The 26,972-nt window shown below is 43.6% G+C and overlaps 1 protein-coding gene across 1 annotated transcript in view; it reads left to right on the top strand.

Annotated features, from left to right (window-relative positions):
- Nucleotides 1-25,699, top strand: part of VWA3B (von Willebrand factor A domain containing 3B) — a 124,445-nt gene extending 98,746 nt beyond the window's left edge. Inside the window, exons 24-28 of the mRNA XM_077810832.1 lie at nucleotides 1,590-1,714; nucleotides 2,845-2,982; nucleotides 3,534-3,631; nucleotides 8,231-8,463; nucleotides 25,374-25,699. Of these exons, the coding sequence (XP_077666958.1) occupies nucleotides 1,590-1,714; nucleotides 2,845-2,982; nucleotides 3,534-3,631; nucleotides 8,231-8,463; nucleotides 25,374-25,699 (920 nt within the window). The remainder of the gene's footprint in view (nucleotides 1-1,589; nucleotides 1,715-2,844; nucleotides 2,983-3,533; nucleotides 3,632-8,230; nucleotides 8,464-25,373) is intronic.
- Nucleotides 25,700-26,972: the final 1,273 nt, after the last annotated feature.

Raw genomic sequence — 26,972 nt, forward strand, 5'->3', positions numbered from 1 at the left:
GGGAGTGTTCTAGAGAGAGATTGATGGGTGGGTGGTGGTTGTTGAAGTTGTGATGGAAATCTATGAGGAAGTTTAGGTCGTCTGTCCAGAAGATGAAAATATCATAGATGTGTATCAGATAGATCATTGCTTTAGTGGTGCATTTGTCCAGAAACTCTTCATCAAGGTGTCCTGTGAAGATGTTGGAATGTTGGGGAACTATCCTAATACCCATGGCTGTACCAATGGTTTGGACAAAGTGTTTGTTGCTGAAAGTAAAATTGCTATGGCTGAGGAGGATGAAATAGATGAGTTTGGGATGGATGTGTGTGTTTGGGATGGATATCTGAGTGTTGTCCATTATCTTGTAAATATTTGAGGCAGGCATCAGTGCCATCATTGTGAAGGATGTTGGTGTATAGGGAGGTGACATCTAAGGTGGCAAGGGTGGTGTTCTGAGGGAGGTGGTTAATGTTACAGAGTTTCTGGAGGAAGTTGTTGTGTCCTGGAGGAAGCTGGCACTTTGTGGGTGAGTCATTTGAGGATGGTTTCTATGAGTCCTGATATTCCTTCAATAAGAGTGCTATGGCCTGATATGATGGGTCTGCCCGGGTTCACTTGTTTGTATGTTTTGGGAAGGATGTAGAAGGTCCTGAAGTGGCGGGAAGAGGAGTTGTGGGGGATGAGGTTGTAGAGTTTCTTTTGGAGTTATTTGGGCAAAGATTTGATGATATCCTTAATTCCGAGGTGAATTGAGGTGTGGGATCTTCTTTGAGTTATTTATAGTAAGTGGTGTCGGTTGGTTTTGTTGATGTAGTCATCACAGCTGAGAACTACAGTGACACCACTCTGTCTGCTGGTTTGATCGCTATCTGGTGGTTGGACTTCAGGGACTGTATAGCTGTCATCTTGGTGGTGGAGCGACTGTAGTGGATTTCAGAGTCTGTTTTTTTCCCAAAAGCAATCAATGTAATGGTCAAGTGTGTTGTTTCATCTATTGTGAGGTGTCCAGTCAGATTATTCTTTTTTCTTATGACTTGGTGGGGAGGCGGTGGTTGTGGGTGGTGGAGTCAGTGAAAGAATTCTTTAAGTTCTCCATATGTTAGTATTGTATCAGATTCTGTGGTGGGGCAGAAGTTTAGTTCCTTGGAGAGTAGAGATAATTCAGCTCTGGTAAAAGGTACTCTAGATATATTGATGATGTTGGGGTGTCATGGTTTATCCTGGATTTAAGTTCAGTGGGTTGTGAAGTTGTTGTAGCTGGTTCCACTTTTTCTTTTTGTGTTGAATGGCTGTCAGCAGGTTTTGATAGTTGCATTGTGTTTCTTACATGACCTCCAGGTCGTTTTCCTGATTTTTTTTTTCTTTTTTGCATAATTATTTTGCAGAACTCAGGCTTTATATTATAAATTCTTCGAGGGCAGTGACTTTCTTTTTGTTGTATCTTGTAAGGTACAATGTACACTGTCAGTGCCTAGTGCAAACATTATAGATTCTACTGCAGAAAATATGGGGACATGTTACAGCCTACAGGATTTTTAGCATTCTTGCATATTGGCAAACATACTAAATGTAATTTTAATATTGTATTTTTCATGTTTTTATCTTAGGAACTGTGATAAAGAGTATCAGTTCCATCCAGGCTCTTGTTGACTTCAGCCATGGAGAGACACAGATTGTACCAATAAAGTTCATTATACCTGTTGGGGGTGCTATACCTTGTCCATCACTGCAGGTGAAAAACTATTACTTCTGAAGGCAGCATATGTGCATCACTAACTTTGTTCTGCCGTTCACATATGAGCACGATGATAAGTTATAGTTTGGTCATTTCTGTATTTTGGATAAATTTGTAAATGTTAAAGAAGATTCTGCATTCATAGTGAAATTTCCTTTGGTTCCATGCTATTTCCAGTATTTCTTGTGGTTGTCACTTGTTATTACATGATATGTGATAAGAGTTTAGAATCTTTGCTCTTTCCCTCTATAATAGTATTTTTTGGCAGTTCACTCTGCATAAGTGGTCTTACTGTTTCCCAACAATACACATAATTAATTTACATTCACAGCATTGGAACCTAACAGAGCCTTTTACTCACACTATAACATACAGCAGGCTCTAGCCATTCATTTTTCATAGTATGTGCTTAATCCAACAACAACAACAAAAACTTTTACCACCCCCAAAGAACAATAATGAAAAAAAAATCATATTCCATTTCTGTATTTGTTAGCTAGCTAATTGTCTATTATCACAATTCTTCTTTCAAATCGGGCTTATTTTAGCAGAGACAGGGATGATGGGTACAAAAAGCAATGGTCTACCTTGCCTTGGTTACAATTAAAACCAGGGACTTGAATCTTTCCTGTATAATGTAAGGAAATACTGCTGATATTAACAGTATGTCCCTGTCTTCTGTGTGGAGAATCCAATTCTGGAAGTGTCCTGTAAGATTTAATAGAAAATTATAATCTTTCTATAGGGTTTAAAAATCATTTTATATAATTCAATTAAAATTATGTCCCTGTTATAGAATTCCATATGGTGTTTCAAAAATGTAAACAAAATATAATTCTCTATTAAATTCTAAGGAATAAAAGGTTGGAATAATTTCTTTAGCAGCCTGTTAACTTGATCCCTCTGAAATTCTGTAGGACATTTCCATAGGATGCTGATGTGAGGTGCTAATCCAGTGGGAATTGAGGGTAGTCAGCACATGGCATGATTGGTACTTTTATATTTTCCTCTAGAGTTCCATTTTAAGCCATTGGAATGGATTAGCATGTTGTTTTGTACAGTAAAACCGTCATTTAAAACTGGTGTGCTATGAAGCTCTTGCAACCTAACTCTTTTCTGGTACACAGGTAGGAGACTACGTATTCGCCAGAACTGGGACACACACAGGAAATGATTATTATATGCCTGCTGTTGTCATAGCAACACCAAAAAGAGTTGAAGCAGATGATAAACTCTACACAGTTTTGAAGTACAACAATAGGAAAGTAAGTATCCTGTGAAAGGATATGAAGTTTGCCATGGCATTATTATAATTCTGTTTTTGATGAGGCAGAAATAACTGGCCTGCCTAAAGAGCACATTGTTCCATTCACCCTCCCAGCTGACCAAAATCAAATCTAATTTTAGAGCCAGGTAATGGGCCAACATAATGGACAAACTGATGAAGAGTGTAGAATAATTTATCCTTAAATCAAACATTACTCTATTCTCCATAATCTATTTATTGGCTTTCACAGGCTCCTTACTGCAAATGTGGAGAATAAGGATTGGTTTTGATGGGATAAAATAAAACTATTTTTAGTGTGTTTTGTTACCTTTGTTTGTTGGAGATTATTATGGTAATTTTATCTTTTTTCTCATTGTGTATTATAAAGAAATTGTACTTACCATTAGGAAATTGTCATCTTGGTTTTTCAGATGCTGCTTATGGTTGCACCAAAATGTCTGTTTTCTTTATGTGTTCCTTTATTCTTAACTGCTGCTTCTGAGGTTTAGAAGTCACTGATCTAAGCTGAATTTGATTGTGTTATTGCAGAAACACTGTATACGAAGTGGGCTTATTAAAATCAGCCAAACAAAGTATGCCTGTTCCTGCCGTTATATAAGAATGGCCCATATGGTGGATTGCCTGCTGTGAGTATGCTTGAGCTGATATATGTAAACTTTTGGTTATATGCATTCTAAAATATAGGGGGACAGAGAAGCATATTTTGTATTCACTATTGCTTTAGATTTTCCATATCTAGTACAATTACAAGTAGCTTTTAAAACTAGATCAGGGTTCATCCAAGTCGGGTGGTCCTGGACACATCACCAAGTGTGTCTGAGCCACTAAGTGTTTGGATGTGAAAGTTGTTAACTGTCTACTTCATGCTTTTGTTCACTGGCATGGAGCTGCACTGTATCAGTCTTGGAAGGACTGGTGGGAGGTGCTAGTTTGGTTCTTTTTAACAGGAAGTTCTAAGTAAGGAAATGCTGGAAGTTGGATTGGAGATAGTGCTAGTGATGGGGCTGATTTTTATTTTAAGATGTGTTTTGTGATATAAACTTGTGCTTCAAATTATGAAATGTATTTAGAGTACTCAGTGTCTTATTGGACTTAAGTCTGGGGAATGGCTTGGAGAGGGTGAACTTATGTAGACCTCGACTGATGTTTGCTGGTTTGAAAAGAACATGAACTTATATTGGTTTCCAGGTAAATCCGATGAAGTGAGCTGTAGCTCATGAAAGCTTATGCTCAGATAAATTTGTTAGTCTCTAAGGTGCCACAAGTACTCCTTTTCTTTTAGGTAAATTTGGGTTTCTGTTTTGCCTTTACATAGCCTGAGCCATGAACCCATTTGAAGTATCCCTGAGAAGTGATAGATTTCAGAGTTCATTAGCAGGCTGTGTGTTGTGTGGTAGAAACCCTGTTCTGGGCTTTAAGCGTTGAGGCAGTGGCTCCTACTCTCCCCTCTCCAAAGAAGAGGGAACATGAAATCCCTATGGAATATAATAAACCTGATCAATGAAGCAGGAGAGATTCATTCTTTTTTATGGTTTCAGATATGTTTGGGGGAAAGTGGTGACCCCCAACAAAATCCAGCCAGAGAAAGAGGAGAAACCAGATAAATCAAAGCGTTAATACTTCCCACCCAAAACCAGAACAGAATTTGTCATCCCCCTTCGTTCCTCCTTTGAAGAAGTTATTTAGGGTGGAGTGGGAAACACCCAAAGAAAAGACTCACTTAGCAATCCCTCATATTATATAGGGTTCTAGAACCCAAAGATTCCATCTTTATCTCCTCTCTGGTCAAAGCCACGATGACGTTGCTGATAAAGAACATGATACAGTAAAAGCTGTGTTTTCCAGCACTGTATAAACCGCAAAACTCTAGAAACCGGCATTTCGTGGTGCCGAATCTGAGCGGTGCTCACCTTGGTGGCTCCCCACAAGAAGCGACATATTCCTGCTGCTCCGCCCACAGGCGCTGCCCCTGCAGCTCCCATTGGCCACAGTCAATGGTTATAGTAATCAATAACACTTAACTCTTGTATAGCATTTTTCATTCATAGATGTCAAAGCACTTTACAGAAGAGGTTAATATAATTATCCCCATTTACAGATGGGGAAACTCGCACAGAAAGGTGAAGTGACTTTCTAAAAGTCATCCAGCTGGCCAATGACAGAGCCAAGAATAGAATCTAGGTCTTCTGAGTTCCAGTCCAGTGTCCTAACTACTAAGCCCACTGCCTCTGTCAAGGTTCCTCCCCCACTCTGAATGCTAGGGTACAGATGTGGGGACCTGCATGAAAACCTCCTAAGCTTATCTTTACCAGCTTAGGTCAAAACTTCCCCAAGGTAAAAAATATTCCACCCTTTGTCCTTGGATTGGCTGCTACCACCACCAAACAAATACTGGTTACTGGGGAAGAGCTGTTTGGAAACGTCTTTCCCCCCAAATACTTCCCAAAACCTTGCCCCCCACTTCCTGGACAAGGTTTGGTAAAAAGCCTCACCAATTTGCCTAGGTGACTACAGACCCAGATCCTTGGATCTTAAGAACAATGAACAATCCTCCCAACACTTGCACCCCCCTCCCCTTTCCAGGGAAATGTTGGATAAAAAGCCTCACCAATTTGCATAGGTGACCACAGACCCAAACCCTTGGATCTGAGAACAATGAAAAAGCATTCAGTTTTCTTACAAGAAGACTTTTAATAGAAATAGGAGTAAATAGAAGTAAAGAAACCCCCTCTGTAAAATCAGGATGGTAGATACCTTACAGGGTAATTAGATTCAAAACATAGAGAATCCCTCTAGGCAAAACCTTAAGTTACAAAAAAGATACACAGACAGAAATAGTTATTCTATTCAGCACAATTCTTTTCTCAGCCATTTAAAGAAATCATAATCTAACACATACCTAGCTAGATTACTTACTAAAAGTTCTAAGACTCCATTCCTGTTCTATCCCCGACAAAAGCAGCATACAGACAGACAGAGACCCTTTGTTTCTCTCCCTCCTCCCAGCTTTTGAAAGTATCTTGTCTCCTCATTGGTCATTTTGGTCAGGTGCCAGCGAGGTTACCTTTAGCTTCTTAACCCTTTACAGGTGAGAGGAGTTTTCCTCTGGCCAGGAGGGATTTTAAAGGGGTTTACCCTTCCCTTTATATTTATGACAGCCTCCCTTAAGGCTGGTTGTTTGTCATGGATAAAATGAAGAAGATCACGGATTCCACTCAAGATTCTTATGGAATTCTGTTTTGTCTTTCCCCATAAACATCATTAATTCCATCTTTCTCTCCTTCACATCCACTCAGTCATTCACTCTGAGTTGGCTGGTCTCAGTCATCAAGCCAGCCAGCCACAACCACTCCTAAGCACCTCCATATTTTTGCTACTCACCACTCCTGTTTGCTGTGCTGTATTGAATTTTGCTTTTTAGATGAGGATGGGAAGAGAAGGGAAAATTATGTGCTGGCAATAATATTTGTTGTTGTCTTTCCTCTTCTTTCATGCTACCCATCTGTCCATCCCTCCTAAATAATCTACATTTTTATATACATATTCATAATTCTGCTGCATTTTTAGTCTGTTTTATGAACAGGTTGGAGCCTGGCTAGATCTGTCTCTTGTGGTTGAGTTTTTTCCTCCTTTTTCTTGGTAATGTAATACCTAGCTCTTAATACAGCGCTTTTCATCAGTAGATCTCAAAGTGATTTACAAAAGAGAGCAGTATCATAATCCCCATTTTACAGATGTGGAAAATGAGGCATATAGCAGTGAGGAGACTTGTCCAGGTCACCCAGCAGATGAATAGCAGAATAGGGCATTGAACCCAGGTTTTCTGAGCCCTAGTCCCTAGTGCTCTATCCACTAGGCAACACTGCCTCTTTGATAGCTGGAGCTTTACATCTCCATAGAATTGTGTTTTCTAGGATGGGAGACGGTGGCCTCAGACGAACACAGTTATTAGTGCAGAATTTTCCCCTTTTGCGAGTAACACTCTCAGCTACAGTATTTTATTGTTTTCCATTAAGATATTTGTAATTGGAATAATGTTTTCATGGAAGTGTAACAATTTCTCCCATCTTATTTAACACTTTACTTTTATATCATGTAGATATGCATCCTGTCCTCTGCCAAACATTGACTAACTTAATTCAATGATTGAATCATAAAGATTCAGCACTGTCCATGACATTACTTTATGTTCATTGCTTTTTGTAGTCTAGCACACGGTATCCAATGAGTGTTTTCGTCTTTTATGAAAAACTGAGCATTAAAAATCATTAGACAGTTGTGTTTCATTAGCTGCACATTAATCAGTACTAATGCTGGCTGTGCCATTTTCACTGCTTGAATAAAGATTGTGTCAACATTTCTATTATAGCCCCTGGCATCAAGGTGGACAATGCAGTGCATGTGTTCAACGGCCATTCAAGTATTGTATTGTATCATTTTGTCTAAATCTTAGATTTTGGGCTGTCTGGCTGGGGCAGGGACTGTCTTTGTGTTGTTTGCTTGTACAGCATATAGTACACTGAGGCCCTCATCAATGTATAATTCTATTCAGGTACTTATCTGACCCTCATCCTTGTAGTATCTGAACACTAGTATCCGATTCCTGTTTGAACTCCTTAGGCACTATCACAATGGAAATACATAATAAAATAATTGTGATAAGACAATCCTACCCAAAGTGTAATTATCCATATCAAACTGAAGCGCCGGGAGCACTGAGTTTAGTTAAAGGAGTTTTTTCCTTTATATTGCTTGATTGCGTTGGCCAACTTTAGGAGCCTCTTTGATAGGTTGTAAAGAGAGTATCTACAGCATGATGTGAATTCCTGGTGGAAATTTTTTAGAATTGAGATTCTCAGAGACCAGAGGATCTTTCTTGGAAGAATACTCTCATATGATAGGCATGTGACAGCTACTGTACTGCATAGTTGCAAAATCTATAGGAAGCTTCCATGGCTCTGGTGTGGGCTGGCCTTTATTAATTCTTTTGTTACTTCTGATAAGTTAGGTTGAGTCAGAAAACATTTGAACTCTGGCCACCTTACAAGACTACTGTCAGCACAATGAGTCTTTTTCTTATCAACACTGTGACAGGTAGGAGGTGGGGAAAGATGACATACAAAGTGTTAAAATAATAAAATAAAGATGAATGTTTTGAAATAGCATGATATACCACATTTACACACACAAATGTATATCAGTAACTCTTCTCTTCTGATTTCTAGCCCAAATGTACAGGCTGAGAAATCCATCCAGAACTCATCTCCAGAAGAAGAAGAAGAAAAGGGGAAAAAATTGAAAGAAGATGGGGGAAAAAAGAAAAAAAAAGGGAAAGTAGAGAGCAAAACACATCCCAGGGAGAAGACTTCAGACTCTGATGATCTTTTATTTACTTCCAGGAAGGAAGTAAAAAACAAAGAAAAGAATTCACTGCCTAGTGACAAAGAGGAAACTGAAGGTAAAGAAGTGGGGAATGAATTATTTGATTCAAGTCATAAAATCATAACGATTAGAGATGGATCTGACCTGTTGGGTCATTTAGTCCATTCCCCTGCCACTACAGAAAGGTCCCTGCAGTATATTTTCTGGAGGTTTGTCCAGTCTAGTTTCAAATGTTGCAATGTTCCACCTTTTTCATTGGGAGACTATTCCACAAACTAGCTAATCTCAGCATCAGGATGAGATTGTTTTCTTGATTTTTATCTATTTATACTAGTTATGTCCCTTGGTATCAGTCTTAAGCAAATTTCTCTACATCCTGGGTATTTACTTAGACTCTCCCGATATTTATTATGTTTACTCCTCAGTCATCATTAAGTCAAGCTATTTGTATGTTGCTCTTCTAAACTTTCCTCATAAATCAGTACTCATCTTTTGTTGCTCTTGTGTCAATTCCATCCAGTTTGTCTACATCTGGCTGGTACTGAAGTAGCATGATACTGCAGTACTGCCCAGGTTTCTCAACATCCTTGTAGAAGCACAGCTTCTTCAGAAGCCACGTCATGATTGGCTCCCTGCCGTTATATGTCTCTGAACTCCCCAGTATTCCAATTTGCAGAGGGTAAATGAACATGAGATCCCATTAGCCTCTTCTGTTACTAATTCCCTGCAGGTTGAAAGAAGGATGAATCTGAGGAGAGTGGCTATCACCTTGGCCCATCCTGGCTATGCCTTACCCAGATCTGCAGAGCCTTGGCCACCTGAGTCCCACAAAGGAGATTCTTCTAGGTGGCATGAGGTGGAACATGCTGCAGAGTCCCCTTTTTATGGCACCATTGGCTTTACCATTTATTTATTTTTTGCAAACCTCTTTGTGTCTCAGAATGGATGGAAGCGTAGGAGAACCTCTGATATTCATACAGTTAATAAAGATGTTATATAAAACTGGTCCTTACACTGATACCTACAGGATTTCTTTGGATGCATTCCCACAACTTGACACATCGTTGAGTATTGTTACTCTTTGTTTGCAGGTGTTCAGTCAGTTTTCAGTGTATATGATAGGGCTTATCATAGCCAAGAAAATTTGAATTAATTTTGCAAATAAAAATTTGTGAGCCAGTGTCAAATATGTTACTAAATGCCAGACATACTGCATGTAGTTTATTCCATACATTCACTATTTATTTTAACTCTATTTAAATAATTAAATAAATAATAAAAACCCAAGTTTGCCTGTTATCATTGTTTTTCTCATGGGCCAGATTCTTGTCTGGTGTAATCTGGCATTTTACAGTAGTTGATAGTCTGGTGCTATATGTGCTGCTTATTCAGATCCCATCTTTGCAACCCTCACTCATACTGATGAGCACTTAGACAAATGCTCCTGTTTAAACCAGTGGGATTACTTGCATGAGTAAGTACTCATCAACATGAGTGAGGATTGCAGAGCTGTGTCCTATGAATGCATTGTTCCATTAATCTCTAGAGACTAGATTTTAAAGGCCTAAGCTCCTGTTGATTTCCTAGGCACCTAGTGGGATTTTTAAAAGTGCTTATCTGTATCTTTAGGTGCCTATATACCTTTGAAAATCTGGCCCTAGATATTTACATTTTTTTCTAACCCTTTCATTCTGGAATTGTTTGCTACCTCATGAAGAATGGATCACATGTGTCTGTTATGTGTTAGGGGGTTAATATTTGTTCCATTATTTTACTGAAGTTTGAAGTTAGACTTACCTAATACTAGTTCCCAGGATTACTCTGTTTTCCTTTTTTGAAGTTCAGTACCACGTTTGCTTTATTAGTTAGGCACCCAATCTGCTTAGGTACTTTTGAACATCCCACTAGGTGCCTATCTATATCTTTAGACACCTAAATGTCTTTTTAAATCTGGCCCTTAGCATCTTAAAATGGTGGTCATACAAAGCCTTTGATTTATATGTTCAAACTTTCCAAGTGTGCTCTTCATTGCTCTTCGCCGTTATTTTTCAAAGTCTTCAGTACTTCTTAATTGTTCTTATTCAAGGCAGATTTTAAAATAAGTTCAACATCTCAGCAACTCAAAAGAAATTTTTTGAATAGTTGTAAATTCCATTAATAGTTAAAAACAGACGAATAACTTATAATAGCCTGAATACATCCTACTGTAATGAGGTTACACTTACTGCTTGATTGCTTGATTTCTGAAGGCGGTCTGTTGGTTTATTTAAAAGGTTTATAGTCCTCCCACATAGTTTCTAATACCTGAGTACTTTGAATGTCTTTTCATTTGTATAAAAACAAATTACTCGATACTCCTGATTGTTTGCCTGTAGTATGAGAACTTCCTGTTCATAATTGTGCAGCATATTTTCTCTAGCCCATTCACGCTTGTGTAATACGGGAGAAATATGTAACACCATGAAAAAGTACCTCCTTTTAAAAACCATGCCAGCCTCATCATCACTGGTGATCCCTCGATTCAAGGATGATCTCTACCACAGATTTACATCTGTGTCCTGAGATGACTCAGGAGTCCAATTCTGGAACCACAGATTCACCCGCAATAGGTGCAGACATTTCCTGGTGCGTCAGCTGCCCGCTGGAGAAAGTTCTTTCTTTTTCCTTCCTTTTCTCTCTCTTTTCAGCTTCAAGGGCAATGCGTTTCTCCTCGAAGCAGGCCACTGCCTGATGCCTCCTGTGGCACCATTGGGGTCGGTTAGTGCTTGCTTCTCTCAACTTGTGGTGTCCACATCATTTTTCTTGAGATACACTTTGTCTGGCTTTGTTGCTAGCCTACCCAGTCCTCAAATGTGTGGCTTTGGTTGATCACTTCATATGTTTTCTCCAAAAGCTTCTTAATATCATAGAGCCAGAATGTGCAACCCTTGCTTGTGTTGGTGAACACTTGCTCACATAAGCACTCCCATTGATTTCATACATACATTTCAACATTTCATAGATTTCAGTGGGATTACTGGAGGGAGTAGGAGCTCCCTAGCATGAGGAAGAGTTGCACAATATAGTTCTTAATTTCTTTAGCTAGTAAGGTAAATTTATTCAACTGGCAAATCTACTTGATGAAGCCTAATATATTCACTGCTTTTGGGTCCTGTATGAATGTACTAAAGCAAACTTGTTAGAGGATTTTGAAATGTCTACAAGCCAGCATACTTTCAGCTAAAATATTCTGGAATGTTACCTGATTGCATGTAATCAGTGGCCCAGGCCTGTTCTTACTCATGAAAAACATCCATTGACTTGAATGAATATGTACTACATGATTGGGCCTTGTGATGGGGCATCTGCCCCACACTGGCCCATAAGGAGTTAGTAGAACCCTAGGGAGGCTGTGCAGCAGGCAGCCAATTAGAAAGGACCCTAGGGAGTCTGTGCAGGAGACAGCCAATTAGAGAGGGACTGTGAGGAGCAGCCAATCAGGGCCTGGTAGATCCATATAAGAAGAGCTGCAGGGCATAGCAAGGTCAGTAGCTGCCTGGAGCTCGAGGAGGGAAGGTCAGGCTCCTAGCAGGAGGAAGGAGTGCTAGCACCCTGGGCAGAGCAGTGCTGCTAGCAGCAACTGAGGGATGGGGAAGCTAAAGATGGCTTCTTGTTGGCTGCAGGGATTTGCAGGCTGGGGTCCTGAGGCAAGGGAGAAGAGGTTGCTGGGGGCCATGGGGAAATGAACTGAGGAGTTGGAGGGCATGCAGTAAGTGACAGCCATCTACAGGGTTTCTGGGCCAGGACCCAGAGTAGTGGGCAGGCCTCGGTCTCCACCTACCCCCTGCCCGCCACTGAGGAAGTGGCCAGACAATTGGCTGCAGTTGCCATTTAGGGAAGTGGCTGGACAGTGGTCTGCAGTTCTGCCAGAAGGGGAGAGAATAGAGTGTGATGTGGCTGAAGGGCTGTGCCCTGGAGAGGACGCCATGGTCCTTGGAACGATATGGGTTCAGGAGCAGAAGTGACGGTGGGCGAGATAGCACCAGAAGAGGGCGTACCGGCTAGCAGAGCTAATCCCTGGGACAGCCAGCAGGAGGCACTGTAGTGGTGAGTGAACCCCATCAGGAGGGTCCTACCAAATTCACAGTCCATTTTGGTCAATTTCATGGCCACAGGATTTTAAAATTGTAAATTTCATGATTTCAGCTATTTAAATCTGAAATTTCAATGTGTTATAATTTGAGGGGTCCTGACCCAAAAAGGAGTTGGGGGGTCACAAGGTTATTATAGGGGGCGGTTGTGGTACTGCTACCCTTCCTGCTGCTGGCGGCGGCGCTGCCTTCAGAGCTGGGCAGCTGGAGGGCGGCGGCCACTGGCCGGGAGCCCAGCTCTGAAGGCAGAGCCACCTCCTGTAGCAGCACACATGTAAGGCTGGCAGGGTATTGCCACCCTTAGTTCTGTGCTGCTGCCTGCAGAGCTGGGCCCTCAGCAGCTTCCACTGTCCAGCTGTCAAGCTCTGAAGGCAGCTGTGCAGAAGTAAGGGTGGCAAGGTATGGGCTCCTGGCCAACAGTCGATGCTCTCTGGCCACCTAGCTCTGAAATCAGCGCAGAAGTAAAGGAGGAAATACCCATGCCACCCTAAATAATCTTGTGACCCGCCCTGCTTGTAACTCCCTTTTGGGTCAGGACCCCCTATATGAGAAAAGCTGGTTTCGCCCATGAAATCTATAGAGTATAGGCTAAAAGCACACAAAAGACCAGATTCACGGGGAGAGATCAGATGTCATGGTCTGTGATGTGTTTTTCATGGCCATTAATTTGATAGGTCCCTACCCATCACAGTCGTGTATAAGTTAGAGTATAATATTATGCACCACTGTATTGCAACCTCTGTCTTGAACTGCACTATGCCTCTTGTTCCTATTTATACCCAAAACTGTATTCAGTACATTCATATTTTAATATATGCTCCTCTCATTCCTCTTCCCTAGTTTCTCTTGTTATGTTTATGTAGTATGGGTGGAATCCTGGCATTGAAGCCAATGGTAAAACACCCATCAACCTTCAATGGCGCCATGATTTCACTCAATATGTCCAATAAAACCCAAGTTTTATTAAACTATTTAATAAATAAAATAATATAAATAATAAAACAAGATTCACAAATATATAATAATACACTTATTATTACTGTGATTGCTTCTATAAACACTTTTAAAATAACATGCAGCTATTCACATGCATTTGTTTCCAGAGGTAAATGCTCCTCTCTGTCTTCCCACTACCTTTTTTCTCTCCTTCCCACCCCCAAAAATGCCTAGAATTATTTATCAATTTCATGTGGTAGTCATGTGAATTAACCCAAATGGTGCCCTGGTAAGTCACTTACAGGAAAGGAGAAAATAGAAACTTTCTAGAGAAGTATAGATATGATACATTTCAATGCAATTATATGATGCAATAGGTGACGTGTTAGTGAATTATAGACAAAAATGTTCCTTTTTATTTTGTAATGGGGTGGGATTTAGTGTAATGTAGCAAATCTATTTGAAGTACTTGGGAGACCTTTGAAAAGGTTAATTGTATTTCCCCTTCCACAACAAATCCAGCTGATTAAAGTATATAAGAAACTGTTCAAGAGGGAAGCTGTGACAATTGGCAAGTTAGTGGATGGGCTTGTTTCCCTACTATTAGCTATTCATATTTCCAGGGAGATGCTTGTTTCCCTTTCTCATTTCCCATAGCTCATTTAGCATTTGGATAATGTCATTGTAATAAAGCAGAGTGCTCCCATCTGTTGGTCACGGCTTGTTTAATTAGCAGTTGATGTCAGTTCATCTCAGCTTGAATCTGTCATTTAGTGCAGCTGTGTATAGTAAAGGGCTATTGAGAGGCCTCTGGATTGAGATTTTGTTTATAGGCTAATGGCTCAAAAATATTCTCACCCCTGTCATGGCTCTCTATTCACCTGAAAAAGAAGTGTGTTAAACCAGTAGTCAGCTGTTTTGCCATAGAGAGTGGAAAAGGCAGATATGCCATGGAACAAAGTGTAGATCAGTTGATATAGTAATGTGATTTTTATCCAGTCTCCTTTCTGCCCAGATTCAGGTAGCAAGAGACAAATGGCTTGTTTATAACTTTTTGAGAAGGTTTCTGGAAGGTCTGTGCACCGAGTAAAGAAAATAATATGATGTCTGTGAATAATATATCGTAGGGAATACAGATTTGACAGCATGTCTTCAGTTTGTTCAAGATAATAGCATATTTGCCGTAGCTTTCACTAATTTACCAACAAACTTTGTTCCTTAGACTGCACTATATGATCAAATGCCTTGAACTTTCCAGGGTACAGTTATTTCTCTCACTTGACTGATATTTGCATGGCAATACACAGTGGAGCTTCAGATTCCTGACTCTTAGCTTTCACAAGAAGAATCAAAATGGCCATTTTGTGTATCTAGGTGGTGACTGGTATATATATTGGCATGGTTTTCGGAAGTGCTGAGCTCCCGCAGGTTCAGTTCCAGTGTCTTTAGTGGCAGCTACAGAAGCTCAGCACTTTTGAAAATAGGGCCATATACTGTACATCGTATATTCTCCTCTTCGCCATGAACTCAGTCTGCATGTTGACAGTCCCAGGTTTACTGTGGCGCCCTGGCACCGGACCCATGCTCAAAAAAGCAGCCGCAGCCTGGCACACTCAACAGCTCGGGGCTCAGTGCAAGTGGACTCCTCTCGTCCGTTCAGCCAGCTCAGAGTTTCTCTCCACCCCCGGCCCCTGCCCACCGGCTCCTCCACACCCTGTGTCCCCTCCCCTCACCCGGTGGCAGAGAGGAGCCCACAGCTGCTGCCACTCCAGTGACTGTCTGCTTTGGGCCCCTGGGGCCTGCTTCTCCCTGCTGCTCTGCAGAAGCGGCAGGCTGGGCAAGTCAGTGGCTCCCTCCCCCTCTGCTTCTGGAAGGAAACGCCTCCTCCACCTCAGGCACCAGCACTGGGCAGGTAGGGCTGGGTGGGGCTGCTCTGTGCTCCCGAGCTTCAGCTGTCTTGCCCCTAGCACTGTGCTGGGAGGGAGGATGCTCTGCGGTGGCTCAGCAGGGCCAGTGAGTGCACCTGGGGGTCGGGGAGTGGGTCTGTGGGGGGGGGGTGCTGGACTGTGAGGAGTGGGGGCACTGGGCAGTGCGGGAGGTTTGTGTGTTTTGGAGTGTTAGGTAGTGGGAGGTCTGTTGTGGGGGCACTGGGTGGGGGGGGTCTGTATGGGGCAGTGTGTAGTTGTGGTAGTGGGACTGTGGGGAAGGACACTGGGCTGTGTTGCGTGGGAGAGATCTGTGTACATTGGGATGCTAGGGAGTGGGGGTACTGTGTGGAGTGCTGGGCAGGGGGGCGCTGGGCCAGAGTGGTGGTATGCAGGGCACTGTGCATTTGTGGTGGTGGGTTTCTGGGGGGGGTGGCACTGGGCATAGCAGGTCCGGGGGGGGCGCTGGGCATAGAGAGTTGGGGGGTGTTGGGCACGGGAGCTGTGTGGCGCGGCACGGACCCGCCCCCAAGGGGAAGTTGGCATGCTGGCAACTTAGGGCTGGGCAGGCCAGTGTCTGCCAGTTTGTAAAAGTGCTTTGCACTGGGCTGGGCAGAGTGAGGCCATCCCCTATTTCCCCTGGCTGGCTCCTAGCTCCAGGGACCAACCTCCCCACGCCATGCTCCATTGCTCCCATAGGGGCCCACAAATGTGTGGCACTGGGTCCACAAAAGGTTAATCCGGCCCTGCATGTTGATGTCCTCTCTTTCCCTCCCCTGGAACTCCCTATCTCCAAGCTACTATGCTTTCTCTTTTCCATTTTTACCTTCATATTTTTTTAGCCTACAATTAACCCTAATCCACAGTCACTTTTTCCTTTCTTTCCCCGTTAGGGCGTGTGTCCATGTCCTGTATTTACTCATCAGTTCAATTTGTTGGCAAGTATACCTGCATGTTGAGGTGCTCAGAAACTTTAGTGTTGGGCATCATTATTTAGATTGTAAGCTCTTTGGGGCAAGAACTGTCTATGATTCTGTATTTGTAAAGAGCTTAGCATAGTGGCAATTAGGCACTACATTAATAAAATTACTTATTAAGTCACTAAGGAGTTTCTGTATTCAACTCTAAATAATATATCTATGGTGTGGCTCACTGATATATTTTGTGATTTTTTTTTCTTTAGAATGCTGTTGTAGCTCAAAATAAATTATATACAGAGAAATGTATTTGTGGAAACCCTCCTATCAAGGACAACATGCTTCATGGAGAAAGTAAACTGTAAGCTACTGGGAAAAGGAAGGTTTTTACAGGGAGATTTACAGAGATGGAGTGTCTACAGGTCTGATCCACTTCCTACTGAAATCAGTTGGACTCTCCCATTGGCTTTACTGGGACGTGCAACGGAGCTACTCCGAAAATGGACTGGGGGGAGGGGAGAGATTCTGTGGAAAAGGTTGATGAAAATGAAAAAAATCTTTTCATCTAAATTTTGCATGGAATTTTTTTTAATTTTTCAGTAAAAATTCAAAACCAAAAAATTTTCAGCTCAGAAATGCTACTGTGGTTCCTCAAGGGAGTTGTAGTTCAGATACCTCTTGCTCTGATGCTCTTCTATAGGCTGGGATCCCTGATCGGATTACATCTACTCTCTTACCTCTAGCAGCTCCCATTGCTATGAAAGAAAGAAAAGTCTTCATGGGAACTAGGGGGGTGCTGGCCATATTTGAAAATATGGCCACTACATTTAGGTGCTTAAATGGGAATGGAGCTTTTTTTTTTTTTTTTTTTTTTAAAAGTAGGCCCCATTTGTGGGTACTAAGCATTTTTAAAAATCTGGCCTAAATGTGTAAACCCTATGGCATACAAAAATTGTCTACAAATGAGTTCTGCACACACATTTTGTCATAAATAGTTGAGTGATACTGTGTAAAATAACTGCACATACAAACACTTGCATGTGCAAAGTTGTATACCAACCAAAAGCTGAAGCCCCTTTGAAAACTTGGCCCAGGGAGGAACTGCAATTTTCTCCTGGATGTAATCCTAATGTGTGAGAAATATTAAATCAAAATTACAGGTTTCAGAGTAGCAGCCATGTTAGTCTGTATCCACAAAAAGAAAAGGAGGACTTGTGGCACCCTAGAGACTAACAATTTTGTTAGTCTCTAAGGTGCCACAAGTCCTCCTTTTCTTTTTATAAACCATGCTGGAGTCTTAGAACTGGAAGTGTAATCAATGTGTTTGGGGGATGATAGGTCATAAAGGGCTGCTCATAGATGTTTGTTGGCACTTTAGACAGAAGCTAGTTTTTAAGAATGGATTTATTGTAGAGACATGGAAAGTGATGGATGATCTTCCCTGTTTTTGTCTTAAGGGTCCACATTGTTGTTCCTTTCTGGGTCTGTAGTTTGACCCCTCAGATCCTCTCATGGGGTAACATTTATTAATTCTACCTATTGCGATCCCTGAAAGATTTTCTGTCAATTTAGTTAAACTTTTTTGTTTCATTATTTCTCATTAAGTCTAGAAACTGTCTACATGATTTATACTGTTTTATTGTTCTGGCCAATTTAATCTGCATGTTTTGAGTTCTGAATTGGGATTCACACAGCACTGAACATGTACAAGAGGATATGTTTTCATTTGTCACCTTCTTTCTACTGATCTGTGATAAGAAGGCAAGTGTTAATATGGTGCCCTTTCAGTAAGATGTTTCTCAATCTCCCTTGTGTAATTCCCTGCTGACCATCAGGATGTTATTCACTGTGTATGTTCCTTCCTCCCTTGCTGTTTCCCTCTGATAAGAAAAAAGAATCTGAGAAAGAAGCTGTCACATTAACCTACCTGCCTGGAACATACTATAGAATTTGTCATTCTGGATCAGATCTTTGATCCTTCAAGTCAGAGATAGTGCCCAATGCCAGTGGCAGTATCCATCTACTGATGCTTCAAAGGAAGGGGGGAAAAATAAGAAGATTACACCAGGCTACTTCGTAGAACCATAGAGGCACGGAAGAAAAATGCTTACCGGTAACCTAGCATTCAGTTTGCAGAATTGTGATTTCAAATGAGTATTCTTCCCTTCATGAAAAAGTGGCAGCTCCATGAAAGAGGGATCTGCAGGAAACTTTGACCCAGTCCCTGAAGATATACAGAGGGTCTTTCCCTCCACACTCCATTCAGTTCCCTATCCCCAGCAAATAGCAAACTGGCACCTTGTTTGCTAAGCTCTAACTGGCTTGGTGACTGTGACTGAACTCCAATTAGTTACATGCCTGACCCTTCTAATGGGAGTCACGTAGCATAGAAAGTGATGTGATATTGCTCCGAGCAGTTAAACTAAACCTGCTCTTTATATGGACACTGGGCCACCTACAATATGCTGCCATCTGGATAATGTGACTGGATTGTCTCTGGTTGCATGAGGGCATGACTCACTCAGCTGCAGCTCTCCATTAATAGATCACTGTTTCATGCAAAGTCTGAGGTAGCAGTGTGTTGGCCCTCCAGCCAAGACAATTTTCAGCCCTACCCCTTTCAGGGTGGTCTGGTCCAAAATAAATCAGGAATAGAAAATTACAATTCAAAACCAGATTTCCGAGCAGCAGCTGTGTTATTCTGTAACAAAATACATTTGTTAGTCTCTAAGGTGCCACAAATCCTCCTTTTCTTTAATTCAAAACCAGATCATCTGATGAGACTTCAAAGGGACCCCACCCTTCTATTTACGGCTTGCTTCAAGCTGTCTGTGCTGCAGCTGATCCCCCCAGGATCTGGTGAGCCCTTCTAGCAGGCTCATCCAGCCAGCAAACTACCTCAGGGTACGTCTATACTGCAGAAAAACACTCACGGCAGCTGTCTCAGAGCCTGGGTTTACAGACTTGGGTTTAGACATTCCTGCTCGAGCTGGAGCCTGGGCTGTGAGACCCCTCACTGTTTCTGGGTTTTACAGCATCTAAGACTTGCTGCTATGTGTTGTGGTTCCCCCCCAGTGTAGATGTATCCTATGTCTCTGCTTCAACCAGGCTTGTCTCAGATCAGGAGAAGCAGAGCTCTCCTCTCCCCCTGGGTAGGCCTGAACTGGGCTAGATCTCCGACTTTTAACTCCCCTCTTTCTCTATGCCTGACACTGGCTGCAGGTGTAGTCGGGTGGGGCCAGGTGGGTCCATAGGCTTTCATTAACCCTCTTGTTTGCAGTGTGGGGCCTATCTGCCCCATCACACTGCCTTATGTGGGTGTGTTGAGACTGAAGTCTTAAATGTGTGTGAGGTGTTATTGCAGCGATGAGCGCCATGGAAATACCTATAGATAAATACAAATAGGTGCTTAGTCCCTACCTCTTTATCCCTGTTGTCTGTCACTCCCTATTTCCCACATGATCTGTTAGCTCTGAGGGGCTGTTGCGGAGAGGACAGTGGTTGCTAGGGACACCTCCCACATACATTATGTCTGCTCTATGGAGACCTTTGAATAGCAAAACACCTACTTTAACACACAGTTAAAGTTGTGTGGCGATATGTCATCCCTTTGCAAAATGCTGAGTTGAGCAAAACTCCTGAAAACTAGGACATGCCCAGTTAAAGTTCTCTGTGCAAGCTTAACTCTGCCCTCTTTCAGCAATGCCTCAATCTGCCCTGTTAACACACATACCTTTACTCTCCCAACCCCACCCTTGATTAAATGTACAAGCTCTTCACCTCCTCCTACAAGCCCTTCACTCTCACGCACAGGATTCCATCAAACACTATTAAAAGGAGGAAAAGAAAGGTGGTCCATGTCACCTTCCCCATGTTCCCTGGGAGCTGGCAGTAGCCAATGGGAATTATTTGCATACACTGTGTTAGGTGTACCTACACTACAGAGTGGAGGCCGTATTGGGCCTGCTTGGTAAAGTGTGTTTTGTGATATAAGGATGTGTGGATTACTTTGAGGTATGTGACAGAGCTGTGATTATGATAGGAGGAGGATATGTTTTGCACCCTCTGTGTGATGAGGAAAGGGAAGAGGTGCATGTATACCCTCAGGATCCAACAAGCATCATTTCAACACAGAATTGTGCAGGTTATGTCAGTAGCAGTGGATTGGCATTTATTACAAAGGATATTGTCAGCAGTGAGATGGAATAACAACCGAGGATTCTAGTGCTTTAATGATGCCTTAAAGTGTAGGCAGTAGTGGATTACCACAGGGGCCAATGGGGCCTGTGCCCAGGGGGCCTGGCCAATTTGGGACCCTCAGAAAAACCTCCCCCCATTGAGGTCCCAGGGCTGGAAGAACTCTCACTCCCTGCTGCAGCCCTAAGGGCAGGGCCATGGGTGGGGCCACAGAGGAAGGGACAGAACAGGGTGGGGCTGTGGGTGGGTTACAAGCACAAGGGGTGAAATGGGGTGGAGCCACAGGTAGAAGGGGTGGGGTGGGGTCATGGTTCCAGAGGCAAGGGCCCCACACTTGCTTTGAGTGTAGGTTGAGATGATATCCTGGGCATAAGTGGAAAGGGAGTTGTAAATGGCTGCGAAGTGATTCTTAAATTGTACATGTCACTCTTTCTGAATAATTGGCTAATTAGCGGGTGAATGTGTGCGGATGTCCGGAATCTTATAGTGCTAAGGACCAGTGATTGAGACATTGCTGAAAGAGGATAGAGGGAAGTGTGTGAGTGAGAGTGTATGGTTTGTAAAAGGAGGTGAAGAGCTTGTACATTTCAGCAACTGCATTTGTCAGAGTAAAGCTATGTTTATTAATGGAGTGTACTGAGGCATTGCTGAAAGAGGGTAGAGTTAAGATTGACTACTAACTTAACTGTGCTGTTCCTGGTTTTCAGAAGTTTGAGTTTTGCTCAGCTCAATGCTCTGTGAGGGGATGACATGCCACCCTATGTAGTTTGTTGTGATTGAATTTCCTATCGTGTGTGTTTTGGTTTTTTTAATCACAAAAAATTAAAAAAACATTTTTTTTAAAGAAAAGATTTTTTAACAGGAAAAGATATGTTATTGGTAGGAGTTAGTAGTCATTTAGGCAGCTGTATATATCATGTCCTGCAGTTTGCATTCCTCAAGGGGTCATGAGGTTATTATGTGGGGAGTCGCGAGCTGTCAGCCTCTACCCCAAATCCCGCTTTGTCTCCAGCATTTATAATGGTGTTAAATATATAAACAAGTGTCTTTAATTTATATGGGGGGTTTGCACTCAGAGGCTTGCTATGTGAAAGGGGTCACAATTACAAAAGTTTGAGAGTCACTGATTTATATCAATGATATTGCCACAATTGCAACAAATCTTGTACAAAGTATGTCATGTAAGGTATCAATGGAAAAGTTATGATTATCCTGTTTATATGCATGTGTCATTTTTGTATCTGCAGTTATGAATGTTGGCTATATAACCATATCACCATTGTGTTTGTTTCTGGGATAACACCCACAAGGTAATTTACATCCAGAATAGCCAGCACATTGAGAAGGGACTATTCAAGTTGATAGCCCACCAAGACATTTAACTCTCACAGTGGACCCATAGAAGAAACTCATTCTGCCCAGATAACTCTTCCTGCAGCCTCTTTAACCTCAATGACTATCAACTGTGAGTCATCAAGCTTTGTAAGGACATGTGACATGCGCATGTCACCCTGGACTCCATCTTGTGCCAGTAACTTTCCGCAGATAGGGGCTGTGGGCTTTGTTTGCCAAGCACATGGCACAGGGTATAAAAGATCTTTGAGACATCTCCATGGTGCCTCTTTCCTGTTCTGATTTACAACTAAAATGAGCATGTGGACTGAAGAACTTCCAATCTTTTGGAAGTTACCAGCGACTTTACAAGCCAGCGGTCTATAACATCACTACAAACCTGATACAAACCTGATATAAGAACATTGCCATTATTGTATGTATATGATCTATTAACCATTTGTAACTCTTGTCGTTATTAATAACCTTTCGATTTTAGTTACTAAAGGATTGGCAGCAGTGTGACTTGGGTAAGATCTGAGTTATGTATTGACCTGGCTCTATGGCTGATCTCTTGAGATCAGAAGAACCCTTTGTTTGATGAAACTGGTTTTCAGTAACCACTCATCATAAAATCTAGTGTCTGGTGGGTGAAATAGGGGCTGAGATGCCGAGATGCCTTAGGAGACTGCATTTTTGACTTCTTGCTAACCAGTGTGGTGAGACAGAAGTTTACTTTTGTTACTAGTTTGGTATGATAGAATAACCACCAGTCCAGGGTGAGTCTGCCCTATTTCTTAGCAGTTTTGTTCTGAATCTGGCATTCTCAGCTGTGACCCACTGAGATACGGTGACAAATGGTGTACTCCTTGCTGTCCTGAAAATTCCTGCAAGCCTTCTGATTCAGGAAAAGCCTAGAATCCACATGTTGTCAACCCTTGGCAAGACACACATTTCTTTTCCCTCTGTGGTCAAGGTTCTATCAGTTCCAAACCTCCATGGTGTGTCTTTGGAAACAACACATTAATCTGCCCTGAGATCAGGAAGTAGTCACTTGTCCCCCACTTCCCTTCCCCCATGCCCCTCATCAGGCTACTAAAATGAAGATTTTTCTCAAACAACCAATCCAAGGCTAGCCATCCTCATGCAACCCCTGTCCATGTGCCCCCAGCCCTGCCACCATAAAGTCCTCTGTCTTCGGCTCCTCCCTGCCTGAAATAATGAAGAGTTTGGTTAAACCAGCTGCTGATTGTTCTGCTACATTCACAGTAAACCTCCCCATAAAATAAAAACACCTTCTTCGAGTGCTTGTTCGTGTCAATTCCCATCAGGTAGGTGTGTGTGTGTGTGTGTGTGTGTGTGTGTGTGTGTGTGTGTACACACCTGCACGGCAGCTGGAAGATTTTCTCCATAGCAGCATCGGTTGGGTTGGCCTGGGCTCCCCTTGGGGTTGCACCTCCATGGTGCTCAATATAGAGCCGACCTGCCACCCCTTCAATTCCTTCTTACACCAGTGACGGTTAGCTGGAAGGTCCTATAGCTCGTTTTAGCAAGCGCCTCTATCCTTTGAGTTTGTTTATAGTTCTTCTGCAGTTAGTAGTTTAGAGTTAGAGCGTGTGGGGGTTCTCCCCCCCCCCACCGCACTCCCTGGAGCCGTGGTAGGCCGCAGTCCCCGGGGTTCAAAATGTGTGAGGTCTGCGCTGAGTGCATGCCAGAAAGTGACCCACACACCACATGCTTAAGCTGCCTCGGTGAGGGTCACCGAAAGGACCACTGAAGAATCTGCCATGAGTTTTGCCCTAGAACTTGGAAAGAGAGGGAGCAGCGGCTTAAATTTCTGCTCATGGAAGCAGCTCTGCAGCCCCACTCAGACCCAGGATCGGGGGACCCCGCGCCCAGCACCTCCTGCTAGGTGCGGAGCGCCCTGGCGCCATCATCCCAGTGCTGAAAGAGGATTTGGCACCGCACGGGAGAGAGGGGATACTCCATCCAATTCTGTCCACCACCCCCCGCCCTTCCATCCCCCCTTTCCTGTCCCTCTTCAGGGACCCCTCTAACAAGCAACTCCTTGTATGGGAGGTGCACTCACTCTTATCACTAGGGGCAGTGGAAGAGGTTCCTCAAGAGCAGAAGGGCAAGGGCTTCCAGTCCTGATATTTCCTAATACTGAAAGCCAAAGGCAGGCTCAGGCCCATCCTAGACCTGTGGGAACTCAACAAGTTTGTAAAGAAACTCAAGTTCTGCATGGTTTCTTTGGCCTCCATCACCCATTCATTGGATCCAGGAGACAGGTATGCCACCCTTGATTTGATGGATCCGTATTTTCATATTGCAATCATTCTGTCCCACAGAAGGTACCTCAGGTTTGTGGTGAACAACAACCACTATCGGTTCACAGTCCTCCCCTTCAGCCTCTCAGTGGCACCTCGAGTGTTCACCAAGTGCATGGCAGTCGTGGCCTCATTCCTGCGCAGGCGGAAGGTACAGGTGCTCCCATACCTTGACGATTGGCTTGTCAAGGGCCACTCCAAGGCTCAAGTGGAGGTACAAGTTGACTTCATAAGAATGATGTTCGATGAACTGGGCCTTCTCCTGAACGTGGGGAAATCTACACTGTCCCCATTCAGTGGATAGAATTTATAGGGGTGGTACTGGACTATACACAGGCCAGGGCATACCTCCTGGAAATGAGGTTCCGGGCCCTTGGCGACATCATTCAAGGTCTTGGGCAGTTCACCACCACCACCGCAGGGAATTGCCTGAAACTTCTAGGACACATGGCCACTTGTACCTGTGTGGTGTAGCATGCCAGACTCAGACTTCGACCTCTTCAGTTGTGCTAATGTCTGTGTATTGATCAGTCCGGGACAGGTTGGACAGGATTGTAACCCAGCGTCGCCAGGTCCTTGACTCCCTCCGGTGGTGTCTCGACCCTCATGTAGTATGTGCAGGGGTCCCCTTCACAAGCCCTGAGCTAACTCTCTCCCGCTAGTGATGAATGCGTCAGCACTGGGCTGGGGAGCACATCTGGGAGACCTCAGGACTCAAGGCCTCTGGTCTCGAGTGGAGCTGGCTCAATGTCAGAGAGCTGAGAACAGTGCACCTGGCATGCCAGAATTTCCGAACCCACTTATCAGGGAAATGTGTATCAGTAATGACAGACAACACCACAGTGATGTTCTATATCAACAAACGGGGGTGCACACTCCTCTCCCCTGTGCCAGGAAGCCCTCACATTGTGATTTCTGCATAGAGCATTCAATACACGTGCAAGCATCATACCTCCACGGGGTACAGAATGAGTTGGTGGACTATCTCAGCAGGTGTTTCCATGGCCACAAGTGGTCCTTATGCCTGGATGTCATGAACTCAATCCACCAACTGTGGGGCTTTCCCCAGATAGACCTGTTCGCCACATGACACAACAGGAAGTGTCAGCACTTTTGCTCCTTCGTGAATCACAGCCCGGGCTCCATTGCAGATGCGTTCCTCCTCCCATGGGGAGGCCATCTCCTTTACGTGTTTCTGCCCATTCTGCTCATTCACAAGGTACTCCTCAAAATATGGAGGGAACAAGCTTTGGTGATATTGATAGCTCCAGCGTGGCCTCGCCAGCACTGGTACACATCATTCCTGGAAATGTCTGTGGAAGCCCCAGTCACCTTGCCGCTCTTCCCAGACTTATTAACCCAGGATCACAGTCGTCTCCAGCACCCGAACCTCGAGTAGCTACACCTCACATCATGGAAGCCCCATGGCTGAACACGATGGAGCTTTCCTGTTTGGACCGGTCAGACAAGTCGTCCTTGGCAGTAGAAAGCCCTCCACCAGGACTACCTGCCTGGCCAAGTGGAAGAGATTCTCAATCTGGTTGACGCAACACAGTTAGTCACCCACGCTCACCTCTATTCCGCATATATTGGACTCCCTTCTCCACCTCAAGCAGCAGGGGGTGTCCATGTCTTCAATAAGGGTTCACTTGGCTGCTATCTTGGCCTTCCATCCAGGTCCTGAGAGCCAGTCAGTCTTTGCCAACCCTATGGTTAGCTGTTTCCACAAAGGTCTTGACAGACTATATCTGCACGTCAGAGAGCCAGTCCCAGCCTGGGACCTCAATCTGGCCCTTTCCAGACTGATGGGGCCGCCCTTTGAACCACTGGCAACTTTCTCCCTGCTTTGTCTCTTGTACAAGGTGGTGTTTCTGGTAGCGATAACCTCAGTCAGAAGGGTGTCTGAGCTCAAGGCCCTGACATCAGAACCTCCTTACACCGTGTTCTACAAGGACAAGGTTCAGCTCAGGCCATATCCAGCTTTCCTCCTGAAGGTTGTCTCCCAGTTTCACATCAACCAAGACATCTTCCTCCCAGCGTTCTATCCTAAGCCGCACTCGAGCAGCAAGGACCAGAGGCTTCACTCTTTGGATGTCTGCAGAGTGTTAGCCTTCTATATCAAGAGAATGAAGCCATTCCGAAAGTCCATTCAACTGTTTGTGGCCGTGGCAAACAGGATGAAAGGTCTTCCAGTCGCCTCCCAACGAATTTCATCATGGATCACGTCCTGCATCCAAAAGTGCTACAACCTGGCAGGGGTACCTGCCCCTCCTCTCACAGCACACTCCACCAGGGCGCACACTTCTTGAGCAGCGTTCCTGGTACAGGTTCCCACTCAGGAAATATGCAGAGCAGCAACATGGTCCTCTATACATAGTTTTGCTGCGCATTATGCAATTACCCAGCAGGCCAGAGATGATGCGGCCTTTGGAAGAGCAGAGCTCCAATCAGTGGACAACTCCGACCCCACCTCCAGAACTTGGGCTTGGTAATCACCTGATTAGAATTGACATGAACAAACACTTGAAGAAGAAAAAACGGTTACTCACTTTCTCGTAACCGTTGTTCTTCGAGATGTGTGGTTCATGTCCATTCCAATACCCACCCACCTCCCCTCTGTCAGAGTAGCCAGCATGAAAGAATTAAACCTCCCCACTGCAACTTGAGACCATTACTGCTTGTTCTATTATCTGGTACCACTGAGAACAGTCTAGATCCATCCTCTTTGGAACCCCCCTCCAGGTATCTGAAAGCAGCTATCAACCCCCCCCACCCCCCATTCTTCTCTTCTGCAGACTAAACAATCCCAGTTCCCTCA

Source organism: Eretmochelys imbricata, chromosome 1 (assembly GCF_965152235.1).
Source record: "Eretmochelys imbricata isolate rEreImb1 chromosome 1, rEreImb1.hap1, whole genome shotgun sequence".
In the NCBI taxonomy this organism is placed as follows: Eukaryota; Metazoa; Chordata; order Testudines; family Cheloniidae; genus Eretmochelys; species Eretmochelys imbricata.